Source organism: Spermophilus citellus (assembly GCF_964194105.1).
Source record: "Spermophilus citellus genome assembly, chromosome: 1".
NCBI lineage: Eukaryota > Metazoa > Chordata > Mammalia > Rodentia > Sciuridae > Spermophilus > Spermophilus citellus.
Window position 1 is genome coordinate 272,057,651 of NC_138182.1, and position 20,279 is coordinate 272,077,929.

At 37.7% G+C, this 20,279-nt stretch overlaps 1 protein-coding gene across 3 annotated transcripts in view; it reads right to left on the minus strand.

Moving 5' to 3' along the window:
- Positions 1-16,152, minus strand: part of TTC33 (tetratricopeptide repeat domain 33) — a 64,211-nt gene extending 48,059 nt beyond the window's left edge. Inside the window, exons 1-2 of one of the 3 annotated variants that reach the window (XM_081279669.1) lie at positions 16,019-16,152; positions 11,346-11,567 (exon numbers count right to left, since the gene is read on the minus strand). In XM_081279669.1, the coding sequence (XP_081135795.1) occupies positions 11,346-11,566 (221 nt within the window). In that variant the 5' untranslated portion in view covers position 11,567; positions 16,019-16,152. The other 2 variants (XM_081279668.1, XM_081279670.1) reach the window with 2 other exon arrangements.
- Positions 16,153-20,279: the final 4,127 nt, after the last annotated feature.

Genomic DNA, 20,279 nt, shown 5'->3' on the forward strand with positions numbered 1-20,279 from the left:
AGGAGCCGGTCTCTCCAATCCCCGCCACTTTCAGCTAGGAGCAGGCTCCTCAGGGCAACCGCCGCGGGTTCCCCAAACCCAGGCCAGAGCCGCCCCGGGAGCCCAAGCCTGGCCGCACCAGACTCTCCCTGCTAGGTGCCCAAGCCTGGCCGCACCAAACTCTCCCTGCTCGGTGTACGCTCCCCTTGGAGCAGAGTCTAAGACGCACTTCCCGCGGGCTCTCCAGCTCCGGGTCAAAACTGTTCCAGGAGACAGAGTCCCGCTGCCCCTCGTCGCAAGTTTCACTTGTGGCTGGCCTCAGCTCGCGGTCCCCGCAGGCTCCGCAGCCCTGGGCTCAAGCAGCCACGAGGGCCAGAACCCAGCCTCTCCGATCCCTGCCACACTCTGCTCGGAGCAGGGTCCACAGAGGTACCCCAGCCTCAGGCCCAGGCGGCCCCCGCCCGGGCCTGGCAGCTCCAACCTCTCCCAGCTCAGTGTATGCTCAGACAGGGGCAGGGTCAAAGACACAGTCGCCGCGGGTTCCGTAGCCCCGGGCCAAGAAGGATCTCCTGCCCTGGGCCAAAGCAACCCGGGGAACTAGAATCTGGCCGCTCAAAGCCCGGCGCCCGCCTTGCCAGGGGTGAGGCCTGAAGAGTATTCTCCTCAGAGTTTCCAATCCCGAGCCTGAGCGATCTGTCTGCGCGACGCAGGCAAATACCAGCCTGGAATCACCTGTTCTGTAGTTGAATGAGCTGAGATCAGTAGAAAACAGGGATGATTGCGTCAGCTCTCCATGATGGCGGCTGCAGTTCTCCTGCGTGTTCCGACCGGTGTCGGGAAACGAACTGGACCGATTCTCTCCTGTATTTCAAAGCTGGAATTCAGCACTCAGCGCGGCTAGTGTACCACTGGCAGGAGCCTGCAGAATCCGCTTCGCTGTAATCCCTCTCTGGTAACTCGCGGCTAATTAACTCGGGCGCGTCCCAGACTCCATCCACGGGGCGGTCCGCCGACCAAGTACTGCTTCGCTCCGTGCGGAGAAATCGCCCGCTACCAAGCCCCTGCAGCCGAATCCCACGCGCTGGAATTTTGACCTCTAGATTCTGGAGCACTTCAGTTTCACTGGGGATTCCCACCAAGGTAGCCTTCAGCCATTTCACCTCGTGTTTCTCCCACACAGTGGCGCAGCTTACTGGTGTGCTGCACTCCCTTGGCCGCCATCTTCCGGTCTCCCCAGAATGATCTTTTTTTAATATTTATTTTTCAGTTTTCGGTGGACATATCATCTTTATTTTACTTTTATGTGGTGCTGAGGATCAAACTCAGCGCCCCGCACATTCCGGGCAAGCACGCCACTGCTTGAGCCACATCCCCAGCCCCACAGCATGGTCTCTGCTGCCATCTTCATCACCCTCTTAAGCTTACTTGCTTACCCCCATTTTGCGAAGACTGATCAAGATACTGTTAATCACTGATTCTCTTGAAATCCAGATGACTTCACCTTATGCTTCAGACAAGGAAAGTACCATCTTCAGAAAGATGGGTCAGGTGAATAATGATGTCATTAATAAGGCTATTTATGTGCAGACGGTGATTTATTAATTCTGCATTGTATTGAAGGATCCAGTGGCACAATACAGGATAGCCCAAGGAGTACCTGTCTGTCAGATGCTGTATCCCAGTAATACTGCCTAACTGAAGAGTAGGAGCTACCAGGAGTGTCTAACACACCAGAAAGCCACTTCAAAGAGCCCATGACTCCCATCATTCAGAAGGCCAGTGCTGTCTTCCATGGGAGATGACTCCTAAGCCACAGTGGCAGGTTTATTTTCTGTACTCGACATCATCAGGTGAACACAGTCCTAGGAACCAATGGATGCAGTAGATCTCAGAACCACTGAGCAGGGGAATGAAAATCCAACTCAAATTATTTCTGCTTATCATACTGTTCCCCCTGTAAAATTCAAGGAGGATCTTAAGAATTCTGACACAACATGTCAAACACAATTTCAACAGGGAGCAGTCTGTGAAATTTCCAAGCATATTCAGTTTACTTTGTGTTGAAATTGGTAGAGAAAGATACTTAAAAACTGATATTGGATCTCATGAGAAAGATCAATTTCCAGTTGCACAGTATGCTTGTGCAAAAGTTAAGAGAAATGCTGACTGAAATAGAGCAAATTATATTACATACATGTAAAGCACAAATGAAAACTCATCAAAAAAAACCTGAGGAGAAATAAAGTTAAAACCTTCAAACACTGCTTAGCAGTAATAAATTCCCACAAAAGACTAAGTTTAAAAAACAACAACACTGGAGATTTCAGCCACTGTCCCAGTCTGTGCATACAAGAGGTAATGAAGAAGGATGACAGGGCAGTAAATGATCATGACCCCTACATAATATCACATAATATTCACATTCAGAATTAAGCTAGAACCTAATTGTCCCTTTTATCAATCAACTTACAAGAAAGTAAATAATTCAGAATACATAAAAATATATATTTTGAATATAGATAAACGAAACAAAGTTATAATTCATTTATATTTGACAAGTGTTCAACTTCTTTTCATCAAATTTACTTCTATACAATCTATTTAATATCAAAAAATGTGCCCACTTTAAGCACAGCATTTGATGAGTTTTTCACACATGTATACACCCATGTAAATATAAGAGCAAAAAACAGAACATTTTTTATCAACCCCAAAGAGTTCCCTGTGCCCTTTCTCAATAAACCCAACCCCAATGCCTGGCCATTGACAACCACTGATCTTCTTTCTGTCATTACAGATTAGATCTGTCTTTAAGGATACTTATATAAATGGAGTCAGTATGTACTTTTTCTGATTTCTTTCCTCAATGTAATGCTTTTGAGATATGCAGATCATTCTTTTTACAGCTCAATAATATACCACTGTACAGATATATCACAAATTATCCATTCACCTGTTGGTGAACATTTAGGTTGTTTCAGTTCATGGCCATTGTGAATCAAGCTACTAAAAACATTGTTAGACCAACTTTGTGTAGATAGAAGTTTTCAATTGTCCTGTGTAAATATCTAGAAGTAAAACTGTGGGTCTGTATGGTAAGATGTATATTTCATTTTATAATATACAGCCAGACTATTTTCCAAAGTTGTAATACATTTTCACAAACAACCTATAAAAGTTTCAGTTGTTTTACATCTTCGCCAATACTTGCTATTGTCAATATTTTCAATTTTAGCATTCTAGGGGCTATGTGGTAGTATCTCACTGTTGTTTTAATTGAAATTTCTTTATGACTAATGATGTTGAGCAGTTTTATGTGTGTTTGGTCACTCATGTTTCTTCTTTTGTGAAGCATCTGTTCAAACTTTTTACTCATTCATTAGACGAATAACTTATCATTTTATTGGGTTATAAGTGTTCTTTATATATTCTGGAAATGAATCCTATGTCAGATAAATGTACTAAAAATATTTTCTCCCAGTGTGCGGCCTGACTTTTCATTTTCTTAATTAAGCTTTTTGATAACCAGAAGCTTTAATTTTTCATCAACTGACCACATAGAGTCATTTCTAAACTTGATATTCTTTTCACTGATCCATATATCTTTTTTTACACTAATACTATAAAGATACAAATTCAAAAATGTAGCACGTGAAATAAAGTAAGTTCTCTAAGATGTATTTGTTTCCTAAACTGTTTTGACTAACTTAGAGTCTGTGCATTTCCATGTAAACTTTAAGCTAAGCTTGTCAATTACTACAAAAACCAGCTTTCCGGGATTTTGATTGAAACTACACTGAGTTCACAGCTTGGTTTGGTAAGAACTGATGTCTTAACAAAATTTAATCTTCTGATCCACAGAATATATTTGTTGATTTATCTTCTTAAATTTCTCTCAGCAATGTTTAATTGTTTCCATTATATAGTTCTTATACATAATTTGCTGAATTTGCTCAATTTTTTTTTCTAACAATTTGTGTTTGGGGATGTTACTGTAAATTTTTAAATTTTTTTTTTAACTTTCTAATTGCTTTGTTATATTCCACTATTGGTGCTTACTATTATTTTGAGTGGTTGTTCTAGGATTTAGGATCAAATAATATTATGCCATTTTACATATAACAGAAGGGCCTAAAAGCAACATAATTTCACTTATCCCTTCTTGCTTATTACATTTTACTTTTATAGTTTATAATTTTTTAATTATACTGCTGTTAATATCAATTATCTTTTTAAAGAACATTAATTTAATAAATAAACAAAAAAAAAAAACCTTTCTTCTCACTTACCTACATGTTTACCCTCTCTAGCATCCTCTATTCTTTAGTTTAGAAACAAATTTTTATCTGGAATCATTTTCCTTCCACTTGAAAAACTTCTAACATTTCTTGAAGTGCAAGCCTACTGGTAATCAGCTATCTGAGCTTTTGCTTGATAAACTTATTTTGTATTCATTGTAAAAGATATTTTTGTGGTATACAGAAATCAAAGTTGATAGTTTTCTTTCAGAACTTCAATGATGTCACTCCATTATCTCATATAGACCTCCAGTGGCTTCAAATGCTACACTCTGAAATCTGTGCCCACATTTGTAGCAAGGATAAGTATTCCATGACTGTTCTGTGCACTAACTGAAAGTAGAAGAAATTCTAAAGTTCCTAAAAGGCATGGGACTCCTCTGATGAACAATTCTTGAGAACTACCTAGGGTCTTGCCCAAATTTATTTAGATTGGACGACAATATGATGCTTCCACCCATTTTTCCCTCCATCTCACCTTTACTCCACGAGATTAAACCAATGTCATGGTCTGGAAGCTCTTCCAGATATACCCAGATCCCTCTCCATTTCCTGTCACACAATTCCCCTAATTAAATCTTTGTAAATTTTATCTACTTTTGGCATCCACTTTTAAAAAACCACCAGTTAGCACAGCTGTTAATATAATTCAGTACTTTTAATTTCAGATATTATATTTTCATCTCTAAATGTGCCATTTATTTTTCTTCTATTTTATTCTTCATTTACCATTTTTATCCACTACTTCTATCATCTATGCTATTTCTTTCTTTTTTTCCTTTTTTCTTTTTAAGATGTTGATGGGCCTTTATTTTATTGATTTATTTGCATGTGGTGCTGAGAATCGAACCCAGTGCCTCACACGTGCTAGGCAAGTGCTCTGCCACTGAGCCACAGCCACAGCCACAGCCCCATCTATGCTATTTTTGAGTTTGTTTCTATTTGACTATTCTCCTATGTATGGGATATAGTATAGAACTCTTTGACATATATAGTAATTTTTTATTTGATGTTGAATATTTGAAATGTTATGCTACTGACTAGAAAATCTGGACTCTGCTATGGCAGGCAGTTAACTTTTATGTCAGTGTGAACCCTAAAACCTGTTTTTAAGGCTGAAAACGGAGCTTAGTGGAAAAGCATTTGCCTAGCACGCCAAGATTATCTGGGTACCCTAGGTGCAGTACAGCATGCCTGTAATCCCAGCTACTATGGAGGGTGAGGCAGCAAAGAAGGATCTCAAGTTCAAGGCCAGCCCCATAACTCAGTGAGACTCTCAAAATTTTAAAATAAAATAAAATAAAAAGGGCTGGGGATGTAGCTTGGTGGTAGAATGTTACTTGATTCAATCCCTATTACCAGTAAAAAAAATTATTAAAAAAAAAAAAAGAACCTCTGGACTCAATCTGAGTACTGCAAAAAAAAAAAAAAAAAAAAAATAGAGCACCTATTATGGGGTGGGTGTGGTTTTCAGTTTTGTATTCAGGATTGAACCCATGGGTGCAGTACTAATAAACTACATCCTCAGTCCTTATTTTGAGATTCGGCCTTGATAAATTGCTAATGCTGAGCTTGACTTGCCTCAGTCTCCAAAACATGTTTTTAAGCTTTGCTAGGGCAGGACCAGAGGAATCTTATCCTAAGGCATAATAACCTCTCTAGTGACTCCAGTGAATGAACCAAGTGACCAATAAAGACATTACAGTCTGGATGGCTGAAACTTAAATATATTCCTGATCTGTTTAAACTCTGGCAATTGTTCCGCTTAAAATTCCCCAGTCATATTGCCCATTTAGGAAATTATCTTCACAGCTACATAGTCTAATGTTCAAAAAGGTTCAAGAGAACCTCATAAAGACTTCTGGAGCTTTTTTCCAAGTACCACTCTTCTGAGATAACTCTACAACTTCCAGCTTCCTTAGCCCCTCCAAAATTCATCCTCCACCTCCTCAACTAAGCAAGATGTGCTATTTATAGTCTGGAAATTGCCTTCAAGTAGAAATTACTGGAGTTCGCAGGGATCATCTCCTTTGTGTTCCTTCTCTCAAAAATCAAAGTCCTGGTCTGGGGTTGTGGCTCAGTGGTAGCGCACTCGCCTAGCATACATGAGGCACTGGGTTCAATCCTCAGCACCACAAAAATGTAAAATAAAGATATTGTGTCCACCTAAAACTTAAAAATAAATATTAAAAAAAAAATTTTTAAAAATCAAAGTCCTAAGCCCACTCTCATCCAGTGTTTGAAAGCATTTGTTTCATATCTTTTATGCAAAAAAACACCATCCAGCTGTACTACTAAATACTCTTTCATGATTTCAAGTGGAAGGCCATACCTAGTTTTTAAAGTATTTTTTTATTCATTATTGGATTTCAACCTCACAAGAATTACATGAAGCAAATAATACTGCAAATGAAAAAAAAAAAATTAGTCAAGAACACAAACCAACTGAGATTAAAACAGTGGCATTATTATATATTAATAGTAATACTAATGGCTAATATTTATGGAGTATTAACTATGTAACAGGCATCATACTAAATACATCATATACACAATTTAACTTCATTAGCATAACATTGTGAAGTATGTAATTTTTGGCAGAAACGGAAACCTAAACATAGACTGGATAACTTGCCTAATATTATAAAGCTAGAAACTGTCAGAACTAGAAAAAAAAAAACAAGGCAATGTATCTCTAAGGCCCAAATCCTTAATCACTATACTGTAAAACTTATTGTTATTTTCCTATTATATAAATAAAGGCTTCTTCCACAAAATAACTCAGAAGATGGGGGACTGAGGAGTCTGGGGTTTATGGGAAAAGGAATGAGACTAAAAATAGCACAATTACTCTCAAGTGCCATATTCTCAGAGAATGGAGAATGGAGGTAGGAAAATGCAGAATGGAGGTAGGAAAATTCTGTTCCCAAAGGACTTTTGTGGTTACGGTATAAATTAAAACATATTCCCAGGGGCTGGGGATGTGGCTCAAGTGGTAGCGCGCTCGCCTAGCATGCGTAAGACACTGGGTTCGATTCTCAGCACCACATAAAAACAAAATAAAGATATTGTGTCCACGTAAAACTAAAAAATAAATATTTTAAAAAATTAAAATAAAAAAAATATTCCCAGAATACAGTATCCTAATTTGGAGTAAAAATATATATTCTATAGATAAAAACAGTCAACGATAGCCCACAAAAACCTATTCAAAAAATAGCCAAATAATGACAGTTTTATAAATATTTACTTCAGGCTTAATAATAAGTGCCACCACTTATTCTAAGAGCTGAAGATACAGAACAATATGTCAGATAAAGTGCTCACTGTCCTAAAGCTTACATTTCTACAGAGGAAAAATAACATACAAACAAATAGCTAAATAAGCATATGAGGTCATTTTAAATAGAGAGAAATACTAAAAGAAAATAAAACACGATGATATTATGGAGCAAGAGGGAGCATGAGGGTGCCATTTTAAACTGGCTAATCAGGAAGAGCTTACCAAGAACATAACATGTGAGCAGAGATCTGAAGAACAGGAAAACAGACATCAGAAAATACAAGAGAGTTTTGCAGAGTCACAACACAAAGTTGTGTAAGAGCTGCACTGACAAAATGAGGAAGAAAGCTAACATGGCTAAAATGTAGTGAAATTGACAGTGGTTAAATGAAGCTGATTTGATGGGCCATTTTATTTTTTTTTATTTAATTTCACTATTCCTTCTCATATTACTTTTAGTCAACTTTAATATTCTCATTAGCATTTTTAAACTATTATTCCTATTTTTGTTTGGATTAGAATAGCTGAACTACTAAATTTCACTAGATTCCTTTAATTCTGTTTAGTTATTTCTCCAAAGCTGTGTATATATAACTCCAAAACAAAAGGTAAAGAGGAAAAAATTAATCACCCCACAGTGTTCTCCATTCAAAACAAAGCATCCAATCCAGCTGATTTTAGTGAAATGGCTCAATATTACAACACCCAGGCAGAAAAGTTCCTTTGTTTATCTACAAAGTTGATATCTCTCCACTACCACAGGAAATTCAGAAGGAATCCCATAGCAATAATTTAATAGCTTTTCCCTTGTACATACATACTCATGTGGTTTAGAGAAAAGGCAAAAACAACATTAATGAACTTTTAACAGGCATTTACAGGAATTTCTTAAGATGTTTTATGGATATTATAAAATTGATTTCATAACTGTGGAAAATTTACATTTGGTTTTCTTCTATGACAGAACAGCCAATTTTATAGTTATTTTTTGCTTACTTGGGACTGAACCCAGGGATGCTCTGCCACTAAGCTACATCCCCAGCTTTTTTTTTTTTTTCACTTTGAGACAGGGTCTTACTAAGTTGCTTAGGGCCTAAGTTGCACAGGCTAACCTGGAACTTGTGATCCTCATGCCTCAGCCTCTCCAGTCACTAGGATTAAAGATGTGTGCCATAATTTTGCAACATTCTATAAAAAAAAACTTTTTATGTTTAACATGCCACAAATGAGAATTCACAATCTAACATTAGGCTGTTAAGATGTTCACAGATCTTGACTACTACCCTTCATTTTCAATTTGAGATGATAATATATTACACTTTATGCACTGATTTGTTTTATATTAAAGTATAATTAAAAACTATCCTAGAATCAAAATGAAAAACAGAACTAGAAACAAGTGTGTCGGTTCCTCAACTCTGTAACTCATTAATGAGAAAAATGATTGACAAAGAATCTTATAACTACTCTTGTAACGCTGAAAAAACAGAAAGAAAAAAGTGTTTCTTCCTTGGAATGGGATGGTGGCTCAGTGGTAGAGCACTTGCTTGGCATGGTGAGGCCCTGGGTTCAATCCTCAGCACCACATATAAATAAATAAAACAAAAAGATCTATTGAAAACTAAAAAAAAAATTTAAAAAGGTGTTTCTTCCTAAATATTACTTCATGCCCCCCCCTCCGCAATTTCTCAAACTCTTCACTACCACGTGGCAGATACCAGTCAACAACACACAAGCCTGATTTTACATGTTTATATGAACAATATTCAGAGGCCTGTCTCAGATACTTCTCCCAGGGCTAAGGATATATAGCTCAGAAGTAGAGTACATGCTTATAAAATGCACAAGGCCCTGGGTTCAATTCCTAGTATTTGAAAAAAAAAAAAAAATCAGATACTACTCCTACTGGGTGTGTGTGTGGGGGGGGTGTAGCTTCTAAAAAGCATATACTTAGTGTAAATTTATCAACAGTTCTTATACTGCTTTTCTTTTTTTGCTAGGGATCAAACACAGGGCCTAGTATATGCTAGGTAAGCACTCTACCACTGAGCTACACCCCTAGGTCTCTAATACTGTTAACTACAATTTTCCTAATATATTTGCTTCACTAAAAACCAATGACTTAAGATTTGTTCCCTAGGACTGAAAATTTTAAAAAGGAAAAAAATAGTTTTATAAAAATATGCCTCTCAACAGATGTCAAACACAACAAACAGAAAGGATTACAATGTCTTTCCAATGGCTGCTCTAACAGAGGGCAACTTTATGCTTTATCTCCCAATATGAAGCAATATAAAGCAAAAACATTACCTGTAAACATATTCTTGATAAAAAATGGAAACTCTAAATCAAGTATCTCCACCTAACTTTCAATTTATAAGAAATATACACAACAAAGGATGGAATTAAATGACAGATACAGAGAAACAACCAAATAAAAACTGGTCTGTACTCATCCATAAGTCACGTCTCAACACTCTACTAAACAATTTATCTTTTCACCACTAATCTGTGTGTTAGAATGACCTTCATTCCCACTGAATAATGTAACAAGTGAAAGGTAAAAAGTACTTAAGAAACAGCAAAGGAGAAAAAAAGCAGGCACATACAGGAGAAGTATAAGAGCTTAATTCAAGAAGGGTTATGAATAAATGCAGTTATTATCAAATTCCTGCACACCATGTCATATTTACTAAAAGATACAGTATGTAAATGATAAATGAAAACTAAGTATTATTTTTAAATGTATATTCCCTCAAAACTGTTTGGGAAATGCCTGACTTTACATAACATCATAAGGAAAAGTTTTCAGAGATTAAACCATCTTCTACTAACCAATAAATTGGATTACATTTCACTTAGCATTTACTTCTATTTATATAGAACAAAAGAATGATAGTAAAGCAGACATTATAAGCATCCTGAAGACAATTTTTACAAACTTTCATTTCCCCCAGAAAATGGGAATGTTTATATCACTTTGAAATATCTTCTTTTTTCAGTGTAACACCTAAAAGTTTTTCATTGTTGTTGTTGTAGGGTGTTTTTGTTTTGTTTTGTTTTGTTTTGGACACAGCCACATCAATGTTTATAGCAGCTCAGTTCACAATAGCCTAGCTATGTTACCAACCCAGGTGTCTTTCGACAGATGAATGGATAAAGAAAATGTGGTATATATAAACAATGGAATATTACTTACTCATAAAAATAATGAAATTATGGCATTTGCCAGTAAATGGATGGTACTGAAGACTATCATACTAAGTGAAGTAAGCCAGTCCCAGAAAACCAAGGGCAGAATCTGCTTTCTGATATGTGAATGCTAACTCACAACAAGGGAGGGTGGGGAGGAGAAGAATAGAAGTCCACTGGATTAGAAAAAGGGGAATAAAGAGAAGGGAGCGGGTAGGAGAATAGGAATGACAGTAGAATTAATCAGGCATAACTTTCCTATCCTTGTATTTGAACACACAACCAGGGTAATTTCACATCATGTATAACCACAAGAATAGGATCCTAATTAGAATAAGTTATACTTCATGTATGTATAATATGCCAAAATACATTCTACTGTCATGTGTATCTTAAAAAAACAAATAAAGGAAGATTTTTTAAAAAAAATAAAATAAAAAAGGTTTAAACATTGTATTGTCATGTGCAACTAATAAAAAAATGAAAAAAAACCCCATGAATTTACAGAATTTGTAACTCTTTGTTCCATTACTGACAACAAAACAGACTGGGAGTGAAACAAATTGCACCATAAGAAAATTTCCAAAACCTACCTTTTATTTTCAGCCAAATTGGCTCCTTCATCCTTCAGCTGTTTACTTTTCTCAGTACAGCCTTCAAGGAGAATTTCTTTCCTACGTTTAATGGCATGAAGCCAGTTTCCTTCATCATTCTCAACTACATCTTTCTCATCAGCAGCTTCAGCTTCAAATTGCTGTGAAGTGGCCTTGGAGACCTTCTCACCAATTTTCCTCTTCCACCCAAAGGAAGCCATGCTGGAAAATTACAGAGAAAAATTATGAAATTCGACCTTAGTCTTTTATAAAAGTATTCCAACTAACAGGTGAATAAAGAGTAGCAGGCTTAGACTATCACCATTTTTCAATTCTCAATTAATAGATCTGGGCAATGATCATCAAGGGCTGCTAATATCACCAAGAAAGACAACTGGACATTACACATTACTGCAACTCTTAATGGAAGCAGCACACCATCCAGAAAGCTGGTCTGCAAAAACTAATCCTCAATCACATCAGCCCTCTAAGAAAGTTTATAAAAACATATGGATACAGTTAAGCATACTGAATAACACATCAGAGACACAGGCAGCAGAAAACAGAAACTCAAGAGAAGCAAAACTGGTTTCTTAGCCGGGTGCAGTGGCACATACAGTGGCGCATACCTGTAATCCCCCAGGTTCAGGAGGCTGAGGCAGAAGGATCTCGAGTTTAAAGCCAGCCTCAGCAACAAAGAGGTGCTGAGCAACTCAGTGAGACCCTGTCTCTAAATAAAATACAAAATAGGGCTCGGGATGTGGCTCAGTGGTTGAGTGCCCCTGAGTTCAACCCCCAGTGTCCCCCCCCCAAAAAAAAACTGGTTTCTTCAAGACATTAACTGCCAGAAAGATGAAGGAAGGCAGTAACCCCTAGCTTGAGAAATTTAAAAGACATACATAATGTGTACATTTTGTTCTACTCCTGGTTCAAAAAAGCCAAGAGTTAAAAAAAAAAAAACCCTCTTATGACAAAAAAGAGAAGAAAATTGATTTGATATTTAACAACATTAAAAAATCACTGCTATATTTTAGGTATGATAACAGTATTATGATCATATTTATAAAAAGAACCCTTGTCTTTTATAAATTACAGAAATATTTCATATAAAATTATACAATATCTAAAAATTGTTTCAAAGTAATCATTGGGGTGCAGAGTTCAGTAGAGAGGAAGATATCAATGAAATAAGACTGCTTTGAATTAATAACTAATGAAGCTGAGTGATAAGTCATAGGAGTACTTTTCTCTCTCCTTTCATACATATCAAAATTTTTTAAAACAAATATAGTTTAAAAGATATAAGCTTATAAATGACTTAACTCACAGAACTATTGGGCAAATCAAAAAAATAAGAGAAGTTAAACTGCTTTTGTAAATCTTCAATAATACAAATGTTAGGGATATGAAAGCAAAACTAAAGAACAAAGTTAAAGAAAATACTAGATGCATTCAACAAGTATTTGTTTAAAGAGGGGATTAATAAGGGATCCCACAATTTACTAGTTGCACAGATGGACTTCAAGATACTGAAGAATCCTTTGGATTGTATATAAATCTTTTATACAACATGCACTGGGGAAGAGTATGTAAGCTTTCATTCCATTTATACAGAAGTTTATAACCCCAAGGAGATTAGGTGAACTGATTGACCAAATAGAGGGACAGAGGGAAAAATGCACCAAGTGCTCTTTGAATTGATTAAACAAGTCAGGAGCAGTGGCACATGCCTGCTTAGGAGGACTGACGCAGAAGGATTGTAAGTTTGAGGCCAGTCTAAACAATTTAGCAAAACTCTGCCTCAAAACTGAGAATTTTTTTAAAAGGACTCAGACATCGTTCAGTGGTAGAGTCCTTTCCTAGCATACACAAAGTCCTAGCTTTGATTCCCAGTATCACCAAAAAGAATTAAATAATGATAGGATCGAGGAATAGGCATTTTAAGAGTAAAGGAAGGAAAGAAATGAAACAGTAAACAAGTAAGTTCTAGCAGACAGATGTGAAGATCTTTAACCTTGCCACACTTGGGTGAAGTGAAAGTAATCACTAAAGGAAGGAAAAAAAAAGATGAGCATAGCTGTGAGATCATTCACACGGAAAAGCCCTAAATAATAGCAGCATTGAAGGGGTAAGAAAATTGTGGGTCCTGGGACTAAGTTCTACTGAATATGAGAAAGTGCCAATGAAATGCACAAGCTGATATAAGTGAAACACATTTTACATAGGAACACAGATTTTTAGAAAAACCTGGAGAAGTGATGGATTATAAATCATGCTAGGACAATGTAAACTTTTCCCCAGACCCATCACAACATGGGAGAATGAGTTTTCGATGTCTGAACATGACTATACATATTCTAAGGGAAGAACCAAGAAATGGCTGAATACAGAAGTGTGGTTAGTATGGGTCAAAAGTCCAGAGGCACAGAGAAGAAAACCTGAGGGAATGGATTCTTAGGAGGGCCTCACAAGATATGAAAAAGGCAAGATAAGAAAGAAGTCATACATTTATGACTGTCCGAAAAGTAACAAGGATGATGATTAAGTTTTCCAGTTTCAAGTTGCCACACAGAGCTCTGTTTCTATATTAGTAATGTAGAGCACCAGGCAGTGTAATAACTCTACTAATAGTAACAGAAACCTGGCATGCTTACTGCGGGCAAATTACCTTAAAAATCACTGGTTACATCTGTTGATTATTAGGAGCAGGGGATATGATAGGGAGGAAAGGAAAAAGGTAAATCCACAGTGACTGTTTCAGATATTTTTCCAAATTTTTGGATCAATCAGACTTCCATTACCATTCCTATCTTCTAACTCAAACCACCCTTATCATACTGAGGACACAATTCTCAATTGTGTATGAGAAAGCCACACCTTGTTTCCTCAAATGTTTGTCACTCTCCCCCACAAATTCCTCAAAGTCAAAGGCTGGAGAGGTCAGGACAGAATAAAGCTCTAAAATTATAGGAGGGCTGAAGACACAAGAAATTGACAAGATTCACTTTGAAGAGAGGAACAAGAAAACATATCTTGCAAAAGAGAAGCTAATACTGAGTAAAACCTATAGGAGAGTTCAGAGATGGAGGAAAAAGAAAAAGAATTTCATGTTCCCCACGATTCATTTTTCTCAAGGAAATGGGAGACAGTCGTTTGTTCAAAGTAGAGTAAAAATAAATGGATCTAAGTCTTGAGAAAAAATGAGAAGATCTGAAGTAGTCACTATGGGGATTAGGAAAGATACAACAATAAGGAATAAGTAAAAACACCGAACAGTATCAAGGGCCTAGAGGATAAAAGCATGAATCTTTTATTCATTCAAAGCCATTACCACAGTTTTATATTTCCTTCAAAAATGTCTTGAAACAATGAAAGTATAACCAAAAGGATGTCATGATATTTGAGAATGGACACTTCAGTATTTATAGAGAACTTTATGTTTTAAAAGATAAAAGTTAACCAGGCTTAAAAAGAGGAGTGAGTTCCTGGAATATGTGAAATACCTTCCCCAGGGAAAATTGAACACTTCGATTTGATCTGGATATCTTAAATGCTGCTGGGGGGAGATGATGGGAAAGGCCTATTAATGATTTTAGAATTTCCATTTTATGTGATTAAAATGTTCTATAATTGGTGACACAACTAAAAACCATACTAAGAACCATATATCCTTGAAATGGGTGAACTGCATGAGACATCAATTTTACCTAAATAAAGCTGTTCTTTAAAGATAAATAGTATGAAATTATCGTTTCTTTAAGGTTATCTGAATATAAAATTATAACTTACAAAATGAGGTTTTCCTAAATCTATAGCTAGATATACAAGGTACCAACACCCTAGCCTTCACATTTTTTTCACCAGGACAAGAAACCATATGAATAAGTCACAATCATACAGGTTTCATGTTAAACTCATGAAACCCGAAAAACTCAAAAACATTTTATATAGAATTATATTTAATGAGTGCCATAAAAATTCTAAATAATGACGTTGTATTCTGATTTCTTTCACCAGCCGTGTCCTGTGTAGTAGGCGCTCAGTAAGTTGGCAGCTTTACATCTTGCTCAACCAGGAGAAGGAGAAAGCCTGTGGGTGAGTAAAATGTCATTCCTGACCGGGTCCGAGGACGCGGGACTCAGGGCAAAAAAACACTGTGTGCACACAGGAAGTCGCCGCCGCATCCTTCCGGGTGGAGACGTATTCAGAGGTGAGGAACCCAGAGAACGAGTTATCCAAGAATGCTACTTCAAGAGAGAGCTGAATCGGCGACTTTTCCTTCATGAAGCCCGCCCCGGCCCTCGCCGCCAGTTGGCCAGAGCCGCCACGGGCCCCCGACCTCGGCCCGGCCGAGAGTGGGCGCCGCTTGCTCCCGGCCGCGGGAAGGTCCACGCCGCCGGCCGCCGCGCCCGCGCGCAACAGCCCAGGCGGCGGTGAGGCAGGGCCGACACTCCCGCCTGGCCCTGCCACCCCTCTAACGGGACCCCCTCTTGACTCCTGAAGGCCCCTTCTCCCCAACCACAACATCCACTCGCCTCGTCTTCCTCCTCTTGCCCCGGCTTCCCCGCCAACCTCTAGCCCCAATTACCTGATAACCACTGCCGCGGCCCCGTGTTTACATTCCGCTTGCCCTTTGCCACAGGAAGCGGAAACTAAAACGCCAGACTCCTTACCTGCCTACTTTTGCTCTCTCACCTACGAAGAAAAGGGTTGAGAGGCCTCAGAGAGGTCCCAGTAGTTTAAAGAGGCTGGCAGAGAAATGACGACTATCGGGGTCTTTCTCCGCCGCAGACGCCTTCTCCCGGACTACAAATCCCAGAAGCCACTGCAGCGGGATCTGCAATGCCTTCTGGGACTTGTAGTCGGAGTCAGCGAGAGGGCAGGAAAACATCACAGTGAAGCCAAAAAGGTTACCAGGTTGTACCCAGGGCACAACCATTAGGCAAGTAAAGCAAGGTTCTCTAACGCGCTTTACAACCTAACTGATGAGGTCAGCCACCGCAGAGGGCAAAGAAAAAGAAAAATAAAGATTCAAGGGATTGATCAGTAAGGGTTCATGGCTTACCTGTAGGCTTCATGTGGGAATTAACAAATAAATTGGACTCAGAATAGAGAATACATGAAAGTAGCTGTGAATCATGTCTAGAAAATAAGAGGGCAATTCACTGTTAGATGGCTAAAGAAAATTATTGTGTGTGTATTTTTTTTCCAGTCCTTAAAAAAATTTTTTTAAAAAAAGAAGAAGGAAATCCTGCCAGCAGAAACAACATGGATTAACTTGGAGGATATTATGTTAGGTGAAATAAGCCAGGCACAGAAAGACAAATACTGCGAATCTCGTGTGTGGCGTCTTAAAAAGTCAGACTCAGAAACAGGGTAGAACAGAGTCAACAGGAGCTGGGGACTGAGGATAATGGGTGGATGTTGATCAAAGGATTCAAGTTTGCAGTTCTGCAGACCTAAGGTACAGCATGGTGACTATAGTTATTAAGACTGTAATATGTGGGCTGGAGTTGTGGCTCAGTGGTAGAGCGCTTGCCTAGCGTGTGTGAGGCACTGGGTTTGATCCTCAGCAACACAGAAAAATAAATAAAATAAAGACCCATCAACAACTAAAAAAACCTGTTAAGACTAATGTGTACACACACTCAGGTAACCATGTGAAGTGATGGGTATATTATAAGCTGGATTGTGCTGATCATTTCAAAATGTATATCAAAATATCACCGTGGGGGCTAGCGTTGTGGCTCAGTGGTAGAGTGCTTGCCTAGCATGTGTGGGTGACTGGGTTCGATTCTCAGCACTATATATATATTTTTTTTCCAAAAACTACTAAAAATCTTTAAAAATCACCTTGTCCACCTTAAATATATGTGTAATTTTATCTGTCAATAATATCCCAACGAAGCTGACAATTTAAAAACTCAAATGGTTGAGGAGGTAAATTTGCAAATATGAGTTGTTAAATTGCTGAATGTAAATGTACTTCAGAAGCTTTACAGAGAAACAGATTATGCTACAATGTGCCTTTATGTTCTCCTTGGATTCAAATCAAACCATATGAAAAAATATATATATATATGAAGGAAAATGAGAGGGCAAATGTGAAACAGGTGTTCAGGAAATTGAAAAATGATGACTGTTAGTTTATATTATACAAAGGAAGACCCATTTCTGGAAACCAGACCTTCTCAACCTCAGCACTACATGTTAACATTTAGAACTAGATCATTCTTTGTTGAGGAAAGAGCCTCCTGTGCGTCGTAGAGTGTTTTTGCAGCATCCCTGGTTTCTCTCCACCATTATATTTAATATTCACCACCATCATTACCAATGATGACAACCAAAACTTTTCCCCAGAGAATATCAAATATCCCCTAGAAGAAAAATTCTTCCAGAAACTCACTTATTGAGGATTTCTGATGTAAACCAATGATTCCTGAAAAGTGATCCTCAAACCCCTAAGAGTCACAAGACCTTTTCAAAGCCAAAACCATTTTCATACTCATGAAGACATCATTTGCCCTTTTCACAATGCTGACATTTGAACTGATGCTTAAAAAGGAATAGGGGGCAAAATTGCTGGCACCTCAGAATGAATTAAGGTAAATGATAGGGAACTCTACTGGTTGTCATATTCTTCCACCACACACTCGTGGCAAGAAAAATAAGTGCCACCACTCAAAAATATTCTTGACAAAGCAGTAGAAATTATTGTGTTAAAATGATCCTTGATTGTATGTTTTCTCTCATGTGGAAGCCAGAGAGGGAAAGGGAAAAGAAAGGTGACGAATTTTAAGAGATAAGTAGAGAAAAGGGACCAGGAGGTGGGAAGGAGTGGGAGAAGTGCTGGACAGTGATATTGACCAAATTGTTATATTGTGCATACATGAATATGTAACAAATCCCACCAATATGTACAACTATGATGCACCAATAAAAAACGTGGAAAGAGAAAAATAAATAAAATGATTCCTGAGTCCATTTTTGTTCTGGGGGGATTTGGGGGGAGTACTGGGGATTGAACTCAGAGGCACTCAACCCGTGAGACACATTCCCAGCCCTCTTTTGTATTTTATTTAGTGACAAAGTCTCACTGAGTTGCTTAATATCTTGTTGCTGAGGCTGGCTTTGAATTTGAGATCCTCCCGTCCCAGCCTCCTGAGCCGCTGGGATTATAGGCATGTGTGCCACCGCATCCAGCAAATATATTTTTTAATATTCTGTGACAAAATGGGAAGTCTTCATAAAGTACTTCTGCTGTATACTAAAGTATGATGTCTCAAAGAAAAGCATTTGTGAGACTGCGCTATAAATTGAAGTAGATACTTTTTCGTGGAACACAACTTTTATTTGGAAGCATTCACAAGCTTATTAGACTTGTGTTTGACAAACCATTCCTTGAAAACAAGAAAAAGGAGAATGTTACTTCAAGAGAAACAATTGACAGTGTTTACTACCAATGACAAAATTCAAGATTGTAAGCAAAAATTAGGGTTTTTGGAAAAAAAAAATCACTGTACTCACCACCGTGATCTTGACAGTTTCTGAATATTTCCAGACTTATTTAATGGGATCAGTAGTAGTGATGTTATCAGATATGACTATTTAGTTTGATTAAATGCATCATTTGTAAGAGCTGCTTAAGTAATATTTTCAAAATGACAAATGCATGATTTTGGTAGCTAGCCTCCAGTGAACCCCACTCCTAACATTCACACCTTTGTGAAGTTCCTTCCCACTTGCACCAGGGCATGTGCCACCTACAGAACAGGGCATAAATAATAACATATCACTTCTCTTACACTAAGGTGGCAGCAGTATTTCTTAATCTGAGCAAAGGTTGACATGGCCACGTTCACTGCAAACCTTGAAAATTCATTTAGTCCAATATTTATGATTTGTGCCCTTTTCTATAGGTTAGAATCTATTAAAACATTTAAATATATGTAATCTCCCCAACAAGATGCTCAGAGCAGGATGTCTTGTGGTCACATTTGTAGTGCTTGATTCATAGCAGCCGCATGAGGAAATAACAGTTTACCGAGGGAAATGGAAATGGTGCTTGAGGCTGTGCCCCTTTTCTAGGGTTTCCTACATCCCTCAGGTAATTTAATCTTGATCCCCTCTAGTCTGACAAAGGCTTCCTCCCACAAAGTATTTACAATCACCCACCATTTCTGTTCTTTCTTTGGTCTATGATCTTTATTAACCTTTTGATCTATTTACCACATTTCCTGTACTCTTTTTAGAGACAAACATGAACATCTTCCAAGTTGCTAAAAAATTATCTAAATTTATCACTTAGCATTTATTGGCATTTATAATAAACAGTTCAGTAGATATTAATTTTTCAAACACAATCTTTCCTGGTATAAATTTGTACAGAGTAAATACAAAGAGCAATAATTTCCCTAAAAGAACCTATATGCTACTCATAATGTTCTTTAATAATGCTCTTTAACATTGTTTTCTCTTGTTTTAAGGATTTAGAATGCCTACAATCTAGCTAAAGCCCTGCATAACAATGCAGGATGAATTGTATGGATACAAGATTTAGTACTAACTGAATTCTAACAGTAATGGGCCCAAATCCAACGTTAGCTACTGATAAATGAAGCTGCTTTGACTCTTTTTATTTTTTCAAGTTCATTTATTTATTTTTATGTGGTGCTGAAGATCAAACCTGTAGCACCTCCCTCACACATGCAATGCAAGCCCTTTACCACTGAACCACAACCACAGCTCTTACTGTGTGTATATCTTAACATTTTGTCTAAGGTGGTTGATTTCTAGATGAAATCGGAACTAATTTAGTGGAGACAAAGATCACAATATTTTAAGTACTCAAATTTGATCAAGCACTATACAGATAGTTGGCCATGAATAAATTGTCTCACCACCACCCACCCTTTCTAGTTTTCCCAGAGGTTA